Source organism: Notothenia rossii (assembly GCF_949606895.1).
Source record: "Notothenia rossii genome assembly, chromosome: 2".
In the NCBI taxonomy this organism is placed as follows: domain Eukaryota; kingdom Metazoa; phylum Chordata; class Actinopteri; order Perciformes; family Nototheniidae; genus Notothenia; species Notothenia rossii.
The window spans coordinates 14,697,992-14,712,998 of NC_136904.1; the positions used below are offsets into that span (position 1 = coordinate 14,697,992).

At 38.6% G+C, this 15,007-nt stretch overlaps 1 protein-coding gene across 8 annotated transcripts in view; it reads left to right on the plus strand.

The window, feature by feature from the left end:
- LOC307028392 (CUB and sushi domain-containing protein 1) overlaps positions 1 to 15,007 on the plus strand; it is a 424,819-nt gene that overhangs the window by 278,789 nt on the left and 131,023 nt on the right. For all 8 annotated transcript variants that reach the window (XR_013804983.1, XM_079663374.1, XM_079663368.1 and 5 more), the window contains 8 exons: positions 1,238 to 1,420; positions 1,602 to 1,787; positions 6,156 to 6,296; positions 8,645 to 8,766; positions 9,555 to 9,627; positions 11,171 to 11,309; positions 12,333 to 12,520; positions 12,708 to 12,896. Coding sequence is in view for 7 of the 8 variants with exons in the window: in XM_079663374.1 (XP_079519500.1) it covers positions 1,238 to 1,420; positions 1,602 to 1,787; positions 6,156 to 6,296; positions 8,645 to 8,766; positions 9,555 to 9,627; positions 11,171 to 11,309; positions 12,333 to 12,520; positions 12,708 to 12,896 (1,221 nt within the window). In the remaining variant the exon portion in view is untranslated. The remainder of the gene's footprint in view (positions 1 to 1,237; positions 1,421 to 1,601; positions 1,788 to 6,155; positions 6,297 to 8,644; positions 8,767 to 9,554; positions 9,628 to 11,170; positions 11,310 to 12,332; positions 12,521 to 12,707; positions 12,897 to 15,007) is intronic.

Here is a 15,007-nt window from a genome sequence, read left to right on the forward strand (position 1 = left end):
ATAGTAGAACAAGTGTCACACACACACACACACACACACACACACACACACACACACACACACACACACACACACACACACACACACACACACACACACACACACACACACACACACACAGCTCACCTTGAAATGTATTTGCCCAAAGCGAATTCAGAAGCATGGTGGAGCATGTGTTACAAGATGACAGACGTCTGGTAGAATGTCAAGTTTTAAAGGAGAGGAGAAAGGGGAGAGCAGCGAATAAAACCACACTGCTATTAAGGGAAGGAAGGATAAAAGAAGAGTGACAAAATGAATAGAATATGATTGCAGGCCAGTTTGGCAGTACTGCTAATGTGACACTCATGCCAATAAAGCAGAGAGTATTGAATCAGATTCGAAGGAGCGGGAGCGATAAGAATGGAGCTCAGTGGGAAAGAAAGACGGAACCAATTTGAAAAGGAAGAAACGAAAAGAGAAAGGAGATCGACAACATCTGTGTACGGGAGGCAGTCGTATTCTATACGATGCCACACACACCAGTGTTGCTCTCTGCAATCTTTACGTCCTGCTGGTTTCTTAACAAAAGTGCCATGGATCATTGCGTGTGTTTGCATCTACCTGTGTGCCTCAACTCTTTGTTTTGCCCTTCACAATTAAAGCTGAATTACACGATAATTACACTGATGACAATTAGCTGTGAGATGGGGAATAACATTCATTTCTCATAGGTTGTATTACATTTCACATAGCAACACAGCAATGTAAAAAAGGAGACCCATGGCATGTTCACCATTCTTTCTGCTGACAGTCCTTCTTTTAAGACCTTTAGATACTTAGCATTCGTCAACCTGTTAACAATTAGGACTGCTGCCAGCTGTCTTTAAGAAAGTAGCTATTGTGTGGTTTTTAAATATGGCCTTTGAGTTCAGACATTACTAGAAGGGTCTGTTAACATTGATTCATCTTTACCCTAAACACAACGCTAAAGAAGGTGGTAAGAATATCATAATATACTGACATCGATGTAACATTGAATCACCATTTTATGTCAGGATAAACATAGCTACAATATGCTAAACACCCCATACAAAATGTTCAGGATTTGACTCTCAGCCATCATTAAATCAATGTATGCATCTTATTGCCATTTAGCCCAACATCCCAAACAACCCGCTTATCTGAATGTCATCATGTCGCATGTTGACATTCATTATCAGTATAAAAACATAGCTGCCCTTGTCGTGTGTTACAGAGATCGAACGGGGCGGCTGTGGGGATCCCGGGGTGCCGGCATTCGGTCGCCGTAACGGTGATCGCTTCCAACATGGAGACGTTTTGACCTTCATTTGCCAGGCAGCCTTTGAACTTGTGGGAGAGAAGAGCATAACATGCCAGCACAACAACCAGTGGTCTGGCAATAAACCCACTTGTATCTGTAAGTACACACAGTTTATACAGATATGTACATATTTTCCTCTTTAGTTCTAAGTTTAAATGATCCTTTATTCTTTCTTACTTTTTGCCTATATCCATCTGTCCTTTTTGCTTTCTGTCTTCCCTCTCAACCTAACTTGTTTCCGTCCTGCCGTTCTTCCTTCTCTCCTTGCTGTTTGTAGTCTCATGTTTCTTCAACTTCACGGCTCCATCGGGGACTGTGTTGTCCCCAAACTACCCAGAGGAGTATGGGAACAACTTGAACTGTGTGTGGCTGATCATCTCTGAACCTGGCAGCCGCATTCATCTCCTCTTCTCCGACTTTGACCTGGAGCCACAGTTTGACTGGTTGGTGATCAAAGATGAAGGTAATTGTATTTGAATACATCTCCATCTTTTTAAAAACGTATGTGTCAAATGAACCCCTCAGGATATGCATACATTCTACATGGCTGAAATATGGATGGATATGGATCATTCACTCTTTCTCAACTTTTCATCTAAGTCTAACTAGTTTTATTTCCCATTGCACACAGAACACAGGGCATTGTTCCACTGTTCCCCATTGTAATACAAGTTATTGATTCAAACTGAATCAAATGAAGCTCTGGTTTGAATGGCTGGTCATTAAAGATGAAGTCGTGTTTAATCGGCTGGCTGTAAACTTGTCCCTCTGCAGGCATTTTGTTTTTGAAGCAGGGTTTTGAAAATTGCAGGGCAATTAGTGCTGTTGCAACGGGCAAACTGACATACAAGTTGCTGCTTCAAAGTCTTCCAGTTTGTTCAGTTGAGGGAGAGATCTCTGCTGTCGCATGGAAAACACTATCTCTTATTTTATGTAGAGATTTCAACAAAAAAAAATTAAATACCTGACATGACATGAATAATGATTATGAAACCTTAAGGATTTTTGATTGCATTTGTTTTATACAGCATATCAGTAAGTAAGAAAACAGTTGTATCTTGAACAGATGTAAGCATCTTGTAAAGCATCAGTATAAACTAAAGTAGCCGTTATGGTTACTAATATGTGTTAAGAATGTAAACAACTGTTTGTGTATGCCACATTTAAAACATAGTGTTTCAGAATCACACCACATGTGCTAATGAATGAATTTGGACCCGAAGGCCGCACCACAGTAGTTAGCTGCTGACAGATGAGAATATTGGTTTAAAAATAATGAAACTCGGCATTGACATGGAAAGTTAATTTGTAGTTATTTGTTATAAAGTTGATTTGAGGATATATTTGAAAAAGGCAGTGACAGCCATTTAAATAACTAGATCACTTTTTGGGGGGTTGCTAATTCATAAAATAATATGTATTGACTATTCATAAATGTTTTGATATCTCCTTTTGTACATTATTATCCTTATTATTAACAACTGTGCTTTATTGAAACCAATGTGGTGACTAACAGTCTGCTGCTATGCCTTTAATACATGCATACATAAAAAGGATGCTTTAGTCCAAGGGGAAACATCATTTGCATTCTAATGCCATAAGATACAAGTGTCCCTGGGCCTGCATGGGAGAGACCCAAAGGCTCACCAAGGAGTTGATATGACCTTGAAGCATATGACTTCTTATTTAATCCCTGGATAATAGATCATTGAATTAAAAACAAATGGCGAGCACAAGTGAACAGAGCAAAGTAATAATCAAGCCATTAATCTTCCGAGCTGCAGAACAGTAGCATTAAACCCTGCCTGGAATCTTAAAGCATGCACACTTTATAAAGGGTTAGCAAAATCGGAAACCATTGTCGCCATCTAATATAATAGAAGATAGTGAGAGACTTTTACAAAAGGCTTTTCTGTGGATCTCCTCTCTTAGATAAGATAATGTAGGACCTTGTCACTCTTTCAGCTATTGTCTCATTGCTTCTCTTCCCACTTCTGGCCTCTTGCCTATCAATGCAACAGTTGATGGAGTGAAAGAGCTTTTGAGTTGCTGAAGAACAAAGAGACTGGCACTGTGCAACTCATTCAGCTGTGTAGCCGAATAGACTCTAAAGTGAAAGGAATCCAAAAGTCAAGGAGGAAGAAATGTAAGCTTTCTGTTGGCCTGTGCAAAAATGGTCAGGGTCGCTTACCGCATTTCATCTCACTTTGTAGGTGGATTTATAACATTATTTTGACTGGAGGGTATGTACTTAACAATGTAATCTAAAACACACTGTGATGGATTGTGCAGATTTTTTATGTTTAAATACTTTGATTGATTTAAATGAAAATATATGAAACAGTGTCTATACCATGCACTTCAGCCATTAAGTATACCAATATGCAAGGCATATTTTAAGCTGTGTAAATTATTCTCTGATCTGATATTGTACTTGCCCCTAAGATATTTAATACACAATCATACAGTAAAATCTCCTTGTGAGGTTTCCTAAATAGACTCTCACAGGAATACACTCAATGACAGGAGGAGGTAAGTCTTACATTGGTATTGCAACTGCAAATGTATACATGCATTTGCTCTAAATGGGAATGGATTACCAACACTAGAGTTTAATATTGTTAAATGAATTACAAACATAATTGCAGATGCCAGAGGGTTAATGTGAGCATCACTTAGACCACAGAGGTGCCTGCAATTGTAGCAATGGCATTCTCAAAGGAAATCAATGAAAAAAAAACAAGATACAAGACACCGCATCAAACCATTTGCCTTTCAGTGGAAGGTCCTTAGTGGAATAACAATGGAAATGTTGTGTGGTAAAGCCTATAATGAATAATCACCCGTGCTGCTTCTCCCAGCACCAATCTGCTAGACTCCTGGTGGGCCATCAGCAACAAGCATTGTGTTAGTTCTGTCCGGGAGCTGGAGTTGTGCATTCTGATAGCTCATCAGCATCAGATGACATTTATAATCACCGATCACACTGGAAAAATATAATTCCAGTTTCTTTCAATCAAGACAATACGGTGGTCTTTAGAACTTCCCAATATCCTTCACTTACTGATGATTATCATGGCGCTGCTGCTGCTGGTGGTTAATCTGTTTATTTGTACCTGCTCCAAACTACTGCTGCTGGCTGGAGACGATTGATTTCTCCATCAACCTCCCCATCCTCCTCCTGTTCAACTGTCTTATCACCATATTTGGAGCTATCATTTATTTCCTTTTGCATTATGTCCATACCATATCTCACTGATATGAGCCTGCTGGGTTGTTCTGTGTAGCCCTTTAGGGTTTTATTATGCTCCCCACTGAATCTGTCGCTGCTGGTTGGATCATTTGAGAGCACCCTCAAGAGCAGAGTGTATTCTGCCAAAACAAATCATGTAGCCATTTGTTGTAGTAAATGGTCCTATGCTGTGACACAAATGTCTCAGACTGAAATGAGGTGATGCATGGTTACAGCCGTGCAGGCCAGTGCGGGAGGTGTAATGGTTGCGGAGGCCATTCAATTGGTATACAGTGGGGCCTTTAATGACTATAGAGCGGTGCCTTAATGCCACAGCATACCCTAACATAGCAGCCAGGTTCAGCCATTCATTGCAATCATGTACCCCAAAGGGGATGATGGGTACTTGGAACAGGATAATGCTCCCTGGCATGGTGATGGAGTTGTCCAGAAATGCGAGATTCAAGACACATTCAGGCGAAATAACTTTAATGACCTACACACCACAATCCCCTGATGTCAGTCTCTCTGGTATTCTCTCAAATGTAGCGGCATCTGTAGAAAAAAGCATCTACGTACCAACCTTTGAGTTTTGTTCAAGGCACTGATGCCTTTCTGGTTTGCTTTAACACCAGAACCCAACAGGTCTCTTGCTGAGTCACTGCAGAGACATGTGGGAGGTGTTAATGGTGCTAAATGTGCTCCGATGCAGTACAAAACAGAGGGCTACATTTCTCAGATCACTTCCTATGTTGTCCATTAAGTTGGAAAGTTAGAGCTTTGCATAGACAGGATGTATCCTTGTTTTAGCACATTAATTGTACATTGTATCATCATTTCAATTGTCTCAGCAAAATACTAAACCTGTAGAAAAGAAAGTAGTCCTTGGCCTGATTTGAAAAACACCAAAATGTCCGACACATAGTTTGTAACAACAAAGACAATGTAGCTCACTGCTGATGTTGAAACTCCCAAAAGGTTGATGAAGTAGTCAAAATGTTCTCCTCCAGGGAGCAGCTGCAACGTTTTAATACAACAAATCAATAATTTGGCACAGTTGCACTGCTGTTAATACTTGTTTACATTTCTTAAATTAGATTTTAAATTCAGGTCCTATGATGGATTTTTTTCTCCATTTGGTATTGACGGTATTACAGAACTGAATGAAGTGAATTAAATTGGTTCTTTTCACTCCATTAAATTATTTAAGCCGACTGGCAGGCGGGTGATGGGCTAATAGCGCTAGCCATTGTGCTTTCAAAAACCCTTTTCTCTGGTGATTTTCTCTGCGCTGATTCCTTGAGAGGTGGCGTACTTAATAAAGTAGACCATGTACGTTGGTTGCATTTGTCTTCAAATGAATAACAACAGTTTAGGATTTGCTAACTTTTTCAGGAGTCTGGGGTTCTATGGTGTCATCTCACAGTATCTTTCTTTTCCTTGCATAATAACACTTGCTACATCTCTTGAGTCTCATAGGGTGTTTTGTATTAGTCTTTCACAGAAGTCCTTCACTTTCCAAGTATGTCCTTGGCCTAATGTTATTGTGCTGAAATAAGATGGTCAACATTAAAACGTGTTTGAACTGTTCTATTTCAGGCCTGTCTGAGCCAACAACGTTTGGGACGTTCTCGGGGAAAGATGTTCCATCACAGATCGCCTCGAATGGACACATTATGAGACTGGAATTTCAATCAGATCATTCCAATACTGGAAAAGGCTTCAATATCAGCTACACCAGTATGTGCAACCTATCTTTGTATCTCTATGTCTGTCACTGTATTTGCATGCAACCCAATCAATCTAAACACACATTGAAATGGTTCAAAAACTATTATGTGTGATGTGGCCTTAATTTGTGTACTGTTTCTAGTGTGTATTGTTGGATCTCACTCTCTCTGTGCAGACAAATGTCAGCATGACATCCCATTTGAGATGTTTTTAGAGCCACTACAATGGAGGTTTGATAGCACAACATTCTTCAACAATCATAAAAGGACAGCAGATGAGCAACAGGTTTTTGAGGTCAGCTCCTCGGAAAAGGAGCAAAAACAAGTTTCTTGATGGATACAGCAGTTTGCGACGTCATTTTGAATGATAATAGAAAAATAGATATACACAGGAATGTTAGTTGTCTATAATCCAATGCAGCAGCAATATACAATGTGTTCTGAATAAGGGGAGATGGTCTCTAAGCACTTTCCTTCCTACTCCTGCAGTGTTACTGCTTGACTGATCATCTGTTTTTAAGTCTTACTCATGCTAGTTAAACCTGTCCCATTGTCAGCTTTGAACCCGACTACTGCTGCCTGTGTATTTATCTGCACTAAGCTGGAATAGTTCTGCATGGTTTATTCTGATTCATTCTCTGTGATTAGCATGCGGTTTTGCACCATTTCACACACTGCCTCCCAAATGACCTTGTCTCTGACTCTTCCTTGAGAGGTGACATTTGACAAATGAAAGAATACTTTTTTTTCAGCACAGCAGAGTATTACAAAAAGATCGTACCTCTAACACTTTTTTGCACGCTAATCCTAACACAAATGAAAGATTACATGAAATATTGGAAGCAGACATATCCCATCAGAATCCTGTTTAACTCAATAATATGTCTAAGAGTAAATACAAATGATTATACTCGCTTGCTTTTTTATTATTTTTATGGTCAACAGGATTGCATATAAGGTACTTACCTGTACTCTTTACCAAAAAAGCTGAACTTTATTCATATAGCTTGTGATCATGAAACTTTCTAGGAATGTAATTTGAAATGATCATATTAATTGTACTTAGGGATTTAATAAAAATCAGGTATCTTTGTGCTGTATCTGTAATTTGGCCCATTAACATTTTAATGCATATATGAATATCAATTTGAGTTTCAGTGGCTACATCAGTCTCTATTTATATGAATGTTTGAAAGTCAAATATGAACTTTGACACCAGATTGAGCAGTTATGTGCAAATATATAATAATACAAGTCAAGGGAAATTGATCCCATAGGGAAAACGGTTTCCCCGTCTGATGATTTACTTCAATGTAATGACAGTTAAGGATATTTAAAGACATCATCGCCATAATTGGATTAGGGATTATTATGTTCAAAAAGTGTTTTCACTAATGGACTGTTACCAAAACCATATTCTCTATTACCTATTTTTAGACCAAATGTTTAATTCCAATAATTGACTATCTAAAATTAATTCGTTTTTTTTTTCAAAAGCCACAACCCAGACACTCATCGTACACTCTCTCTTTTCCTTCTCGAGCTTACACATATCATTTCAATATTTGGTAAATTGTCTTGTGTTTGTTCATATATATGTATACATTCCTCTCCTTGTTTTGTTCCTGCCAATCTATTCCACCACTTCTCTCCATATCTGGTGTCAAAGTGCATGTTTTTTCCCTCTGGCGTGCCCTTTATACCTAACACAACACACAAATGGGCTTGAATCCATCTGTCGGTATGTCATACTTCATCTGTCGGTATGTCATACTTCATCTGTCGGTATGTCATACTTGTATTTGACATATACATACTTGTTTTATAAGTGCCGTTTCCTTCTCTCTCTCTCTCTCCGCTATCATTTCCTCTCCATCAGTAGCTAATCAACCTGAGACATGTCCAATCACTGGGCATGTGCTCTGGGTGGGATCAGGTTAATCTCTGGAATGGGGACGGTATAAGCCAAACATGACAGGGTTGAATCCACGTGAAGATAATTCCATTCCCATATTTCCATATCAGTAGAGGTGTCACTTTTACTGACAGTGATACAGCAGTGGTTTTTCAAACCCTGTTTTTTCCAGGTAAAACCAATTTTCAGGTATTGAAATAAATTGAAAACCAGGGAACGTTGTGTAAATTATGAAATACGGACATTTATTCTGAACCACTCTATCGATACAAATCCCACAGTCAGGTATGTAGGCACAATGCGTCATTTTTCTCAATCTTTTCTGCCACTTTCTCTGGGCTTATTCTGACCCAAAGAAATGTGTCTTTCTGTTGTATTCTTTACTTAGTTCTGTGTGTATTGTCTGCTTCTTTAACTCTTCTCTCGTTGTTGTTCCTCTGTAGCATTTGGTCAGAATGAATGTCATGACCCAGGAGTTCCTGTCAACGGTCAGAGGTATGGAGACCAGTTTCAGCTCGGCAGCTCCGTGGCTTTTCGCTGTGACCAAGGATTCATTAGGACACAGGTAATAGAGTATTACTCACAGTTATATAAGATGTGTATTAGAATTGTAAGAATGCACATTGGTATTGGTAATAGGTGTGTTAATACTTAAAATCATTAACTATGTGTCACGACTTTGACACAGACTGGAGAACCCAAATACACGACCCAGAGACAAAGTCTTGAATGTAACAAAAATGTATTTTTAATTTCAAAGAACAAAAATGCCTCTTAACAGAGCAGGTAACAGAGTAGGTAGAATAACAAAAAGCGCTCACAAGGAGGAAAAAACAAAGCGTAACAAAAAAAGGAACTTAAGATTAACTTAAGTCTACAAAAATAGCAAAATAACACAACCTGACTTGACTTGACTCGATCCTCTATTTGCTGAGGCCTGGCATGACCATTCGTGGCAAACAACCAAGACGAACTGACACAGGACAGAGGAGAGACAGGACTATTTAAACATGAGGTGAGTGGGAACAGGTGGAAACAATCAGGGGAGGAAGTAACAGGGCCTGGAATGAGAGACAAGAGGTAAATACAAAATGAAACAGGAAATGGAAAACGAGATGTGACATAAATAGACAGACATGACATGAAATAACATGAAAACCTGACTAGACTTGGAATGACAGAGAAAATACATAAACATAACTAACACATTTGACGAGACACAACACGATGCAATCTCCTGTACTTGGTTTATTTTACTTGTCTGTACAGTGTCTTGATTTATTCTTTCTATGAGTATCTTATCTTAAAATAAATGATGTACCTCATTACCATATGTTGATGTCTTGTTTCCAGGGGTCTGATCAGGTCACTTGCATCATCCAGGAGGGAAATGTTGTTTGGTCTGCGGCAGTACCTCGCTGTGAAGGTAAACCCACACACAAACTGTTTACTGCGTGCAATAGGAACATCTTAGAAAATGTTCTTCTTTCCAGATTCTAAGGTGACAGAGCAGTTTTAATATGCTTATACACCTTAGGAATTGTATACATTTGCTCTTTTAATTGCTTTAGCCTCCAGCCTCCTCACACTTGTTCAGCCTGTTTGCACGCATATTCCTCTCTTAACAATAATCGTAAACCAGATTGGCACAAGTTCTGCTGAAACTAATTCAGGATGACGCATTCATTTTATGCAGACTCCAATACCCAGAGATGTACCATTAGTCTGCAGATAAGCTTATGTGGGGGTAATGATAAGAATAAAAAGGAAAGTGGATGTGATGGTATGTCTTTTTAAAGGCAAATGTTATTCATTTGCCTGTGAATATTTATATTTCTCTTTGTTTCCATCCCCTCCATCTTGATTGTATTGTCGAAATGACATTATGAAATGTTGGCTGCTGTTAATAAATGGGACAGTGGACACAATTGAATAGGGCTGTCACCTCATTAAATATGGAGTATTGGAAAATATTATCCCTCCCATTGGTAAGGGAAAGATAATTATATTGTATTTCTAGAATGACTTACTCTTGTGCATCTGATTCATGAGCACCACAGCTTCAGCATTCACAGAATAGGTTATGTAAAGGTAATTTCTTTAGCTTTCTTAAAGTGTTATGAGAGGCAAAGGTATATGCTACTTGAAATCAGAAGAAGTGGTTAGAGTGTGAAAAGACAGAAAGAGCAGTGGATAATAAACAGGTCATGAACTCCAGGTCTGAAGTGTGTTTTCTAGAGGTAACTGTACATGTTGGATTTATGAGTGCTAAACACTCAAGGCGGAAATGAATATATATTTACCAACATTATATGGTGGTGGTATTGATAGGGCTGAAAAAAAAAAAAAAACGTATCACAAGATTATAGAAAAAAACCCTCACTTGAGATTTTGTGAGGGTAATATAGAGCGCAACATGTCTTAGCATGAATGTCTTTGATACATATCTATTATTCATGTCAAAACAATGATTAAGTTAATAAAGGCAAATACTAAAATAGCTAAAACTGTCTTGTAAATTCAGGAAATGACTGGAATCACTTTTCTGTAATACACCCTTAAGAAACCATTTTGCTGTATTTCATATCCAAAATCAAAATGAATATTTGGATTTGAATATGCCATGTTCGAGATTTAATGTTAGCTAAATAAGTGTGAAGATCTCCCAAATATGTACGTTTTTTGAGTGGCAGGGAATTCAAGTATAGTTATGTCAAACACTCATGTGACAAATATTAATATGTCACACATAAAATGTAATATGTCGTACTTGATTTCCTTAAAAAAATCAGGAAATAATTACCGCTTTGATGTGTTTACTGTAAATTTCAACACCTTTTCTTTTGAAGGTAATTGTTTTTTCGTGATATGGACATAGTGCTCAGGCCATAACAGAGTTACAAGAAAAAGTGATTAATTACCCTCCCTCTATCCCTCTCTTTCTCGTGTTTGTGTTTATTTCCCTGTAGCTCCATGTGGCGGCCATCTAACAGCTCCTACTGGTGTCCTGCTGTCTCCTGGCTGGCCCTCCTTCTATAAAGATTCTTTGAACTGCCAGTGGGTGATTGAGGCACAGCCAGACCATGCTGTGAAGATACACTTTGACAGGTTAGTCATTTATTTTAGAGAGTTTTTAAATTTTGTTCAGCAGTTACTCAGAACATTTGCCAAATGAGTCCTTTTTTTGTTGACTTCTGCTGTGTCAGCTCGCATGTTATTAGTTAGTCAGTCGATTAGTATGTCAGTCTTTCAGAAGCATAATAAGCTGTTATATATACATTTAGTTGGTAAATTACTCCTGCAGTGAATAATTAATGTTGCTTTTTTGCACATTTTTTATGTAAACAAGCCTCTAGCAGAGGCAGTGTAGCCTGAAATTGCTAAATCTGAGATTTGTGTTTTTGGGAAGTGGCGTAAAGGCCAAGCTGTCTTCATCACCTACCAGGGAAATCATTTGTGAAGGATTGTGTCTGGTGCAGAGGATAGTTCATTGTTCATTTTGCTGGTTTGATATTAAGATGCAGTTTGTGATTATAAAGTGTGCCAGTTGTTCCTAACTATTTATTGTATGTTATACTGAGTACAGTAGGTGGATGCATTTATGTGATCAGTTCCTACTCTATTGTATGGTTACAATTAAAACAAACAGTGCTCAGGACATCAGAACCAACTGGTTCTCAGTGCCGTGCAGACACAACTAATTCCCTGTCAGCCAACAGTCAAATCAATTACTCAGTATAGTCAGAGACAAAAGAGAGTAAGAGGGAGATAAGGCCAGTCAATAATTTACCTAGTTAGTTACACAAGGTACTTACTTGGTTATTTGAGTACAAAGTCATTTAAATAGGCAGGAATAATGTTAGTCAATCACTATGGTTATTTAAGTAGGCTTCATGTATTGACATTGTTAAATGAACTGTGCTTAACTTTAGTTCATCAAGCATTTCTACTGAATCCTTATTCTGCGTAAAAGCCTTGTTTGTTAACACCACTTGCTTCTGACTGCCAATACATGTTAGTTCTTTGTTCCACTGCTCTGTGAGGCAGCCTGCACACACATGTTGTATTCCATATAAATGTTATCTCTGTGTATGTGAGGTTATTGTACATGTTGATATTTTGTTTGTCTAGGTTCCAGACTGAAGTCAACTATGACACACTGGAAATCAGGGATGGCCCCTCGTCCTCCTCTCCTCTCATCGGCGAATACCACGGCACCCAAGCACCTAATTTCCTGATTTCAACGTCCAACGTCATGTACCTGTTGTTCATGACAGACAACAGCCGCTCGGCAGCAGGCTTCAGCATCAGATATGAGAGTAAGAATGAATCACTGATAGAAATGTTTTGTTGACGCTCAGGGAATTGCTCTCTGGCACTCATACACAGCAGCAATGTTTTTTCCGATGATTCTCTGAGTGTGACCCAGCTTAAAAAGGTGTAATTACCACACACACTCACTCTCTTGACTCTGTGGTCTTTGTTCTTGTTTGATGTGATTCTCAGGTGTGAAAATGGAGTCAGACTCTTGTCTTGATCCTGGTATCCCAGTCAATGGTCGTCGCCATGGCAGCATCTTTTCCATTGGTTCCCGTGTGTCGTTTGCATGTGATCTGGGATACACACTGAGTGATCAGGAGCCAATTGTGTGTCAGCTGAATCATCAGTGGAGTCACTCTCTTCCCAGTTGTGATGGTGAGTCTTTCTTTTCTCTCATTTCAGCCCTCCTAAAGAAAGCCTATCTCGTGGCGGAATCCTTTTGTACTCTCTAGAAAAATAAATTAAGAGCAAGAATGATGTGATTATGTCAGAAACACAGTCACTCTGTGGACAACATGTCACATCCAGTTTGAAATATTTTAAACAAATGTAACAGTAAAGGTCTAAACCTAACCTTAAAGTCATTGAAAATATTTTATAAAACATTCCATTTGTTGTAAAGGGGCTTACACTAACTCCTACGATTAGCTAAACAAATTGATCTGAATTTAATCCTGGAGAAGAAAACAAGGGATCTGATTGATTATGGAAGCATTAGAGAGGATTTATTTGTATTTCTCCATCTATACACTGTAGCCAAGAAATAATAGCTGATTGTTGAGGTAATTTGGAGTCACTTTTTTTATCTAATTTATTTATTTTACTTGTATAAGTGTGTTATTAAGTAGTAAACATGGAATTAATCCTTAGTGTACTAATCCGTCAAAATGGTGCTCTAATTTAGTCAACTATGACACATATTTGATCGATGCGACCTCTGGGGATGGAGACTATGATAGTTGATCGTGAGTCACTGGACAGGTCTCCAGGCTAACACAGGGCTACCACACGTAGACAGACAATCATTCACATTCACACCTACAGGCAATCTGAAGGAAAGCCATGCACTCAGAGGGAGAATCATGAACACTCAACAACCCCTGCTGTAACCTTGGACCACGTTGTACCATTCTCTTTTTTTGAAAAATAAAAAATTGGACCATGTATTAAGAAACTACTCAAAATAAATCTTACAATTTTAGCAAAGAAATAATTTTCATCACACTTGAAAATGCTTTCAAGTATATTGCCTTGACTTGTTTTTAATTAGTTATGGACGGTATTAAAATTAATCAAAGCTGTCCCTTTAAACTCTGAGTCACCTGTCACACTGAACTGCAGCTCCAAAACAAAGTACATTGGGAAATAAGCAGGCATCATTTTGGGAAGTGTTTCCAGTGCTGCAGCTGAGTCACTCTCACATGCAACCAAGCCTCGGCTTCAACACAGTGGCATTGTCCACAGTAAATGATTATGCTCAACTCCCTTCAGCGAGCCGCCAACTCCGTGTTTGTTGTTAGAGATGAAACTGGGATAGTGAAGTTTCACACAGTGGTTTGTTATTAGACTAAGATATCACAAGACAAACCTTTACATGATTAAATAGGAACATTGGGTCCAAACAAAATGAATATAAAGCTTGAAGGTTGTGTTTCGAACTTAATTTTTCGAACTTAGTAATATTGGAGTGTGAGGGGGAGTCGGTGTTATTATTAGTACTTTATTTCCCAGTTTTCTCCTTTTTCCCTATGTGTGGCTGGCAGCCATAATATGTCCCCACTCCAGAGTACGCTTTACCACAATAGCCCAAGTTGGACATCAAGCCTCAGATAAATGATGCGGGTCAACAGGCATTGCTGAAACAGATGCTCCCTGACCACTGCAGGCTTCCCATTCAGCTTCTGCACACAGCTTAAGCTATCATGGGAGATGAATACACAGCGTCTGATTCATTCTGCTGATTGAAAAGAATCCAATTTGATAGCCAAAGTCAGGATGTCTCAACTTGGGAGTGAGTTCATACTAAGGCACTCTATCTTACAGTATCAGCCATATAACATAAGCAGTTTTAAACGGCCACTGTGACATTTCAATTTTCAGACAAGCATGCCATCACAGTGACAGCACTATTTCAGAATAGCACTTTTCTAAAGTGAGTGTAAGCCTTAACTAGAAATATAAAATGTCGTGGTTTGCTTTCTGAGAACATCCTGGGACTGGAAAGAAGTGTCAAATATGTTTTAGCATGAATATTCTTTTTTATTTTAAAGATAATTAACCATATTGTTCTATAAGTGAACTCTTTTCCTACTTATTGGCAACTGTATGTCCAGCTCAACTGATTTGCATCTTTTGGAGCTCTGGGAGGAAGCCAGAGTGAACCCACGCTGGTCCACTGAGAAAGACTAAAACATCTCACATCAATTTATAGCACAATGAAAATCATCTTTAAAAACTCCCTAAGCCATACTCAAAGCAATTCATAC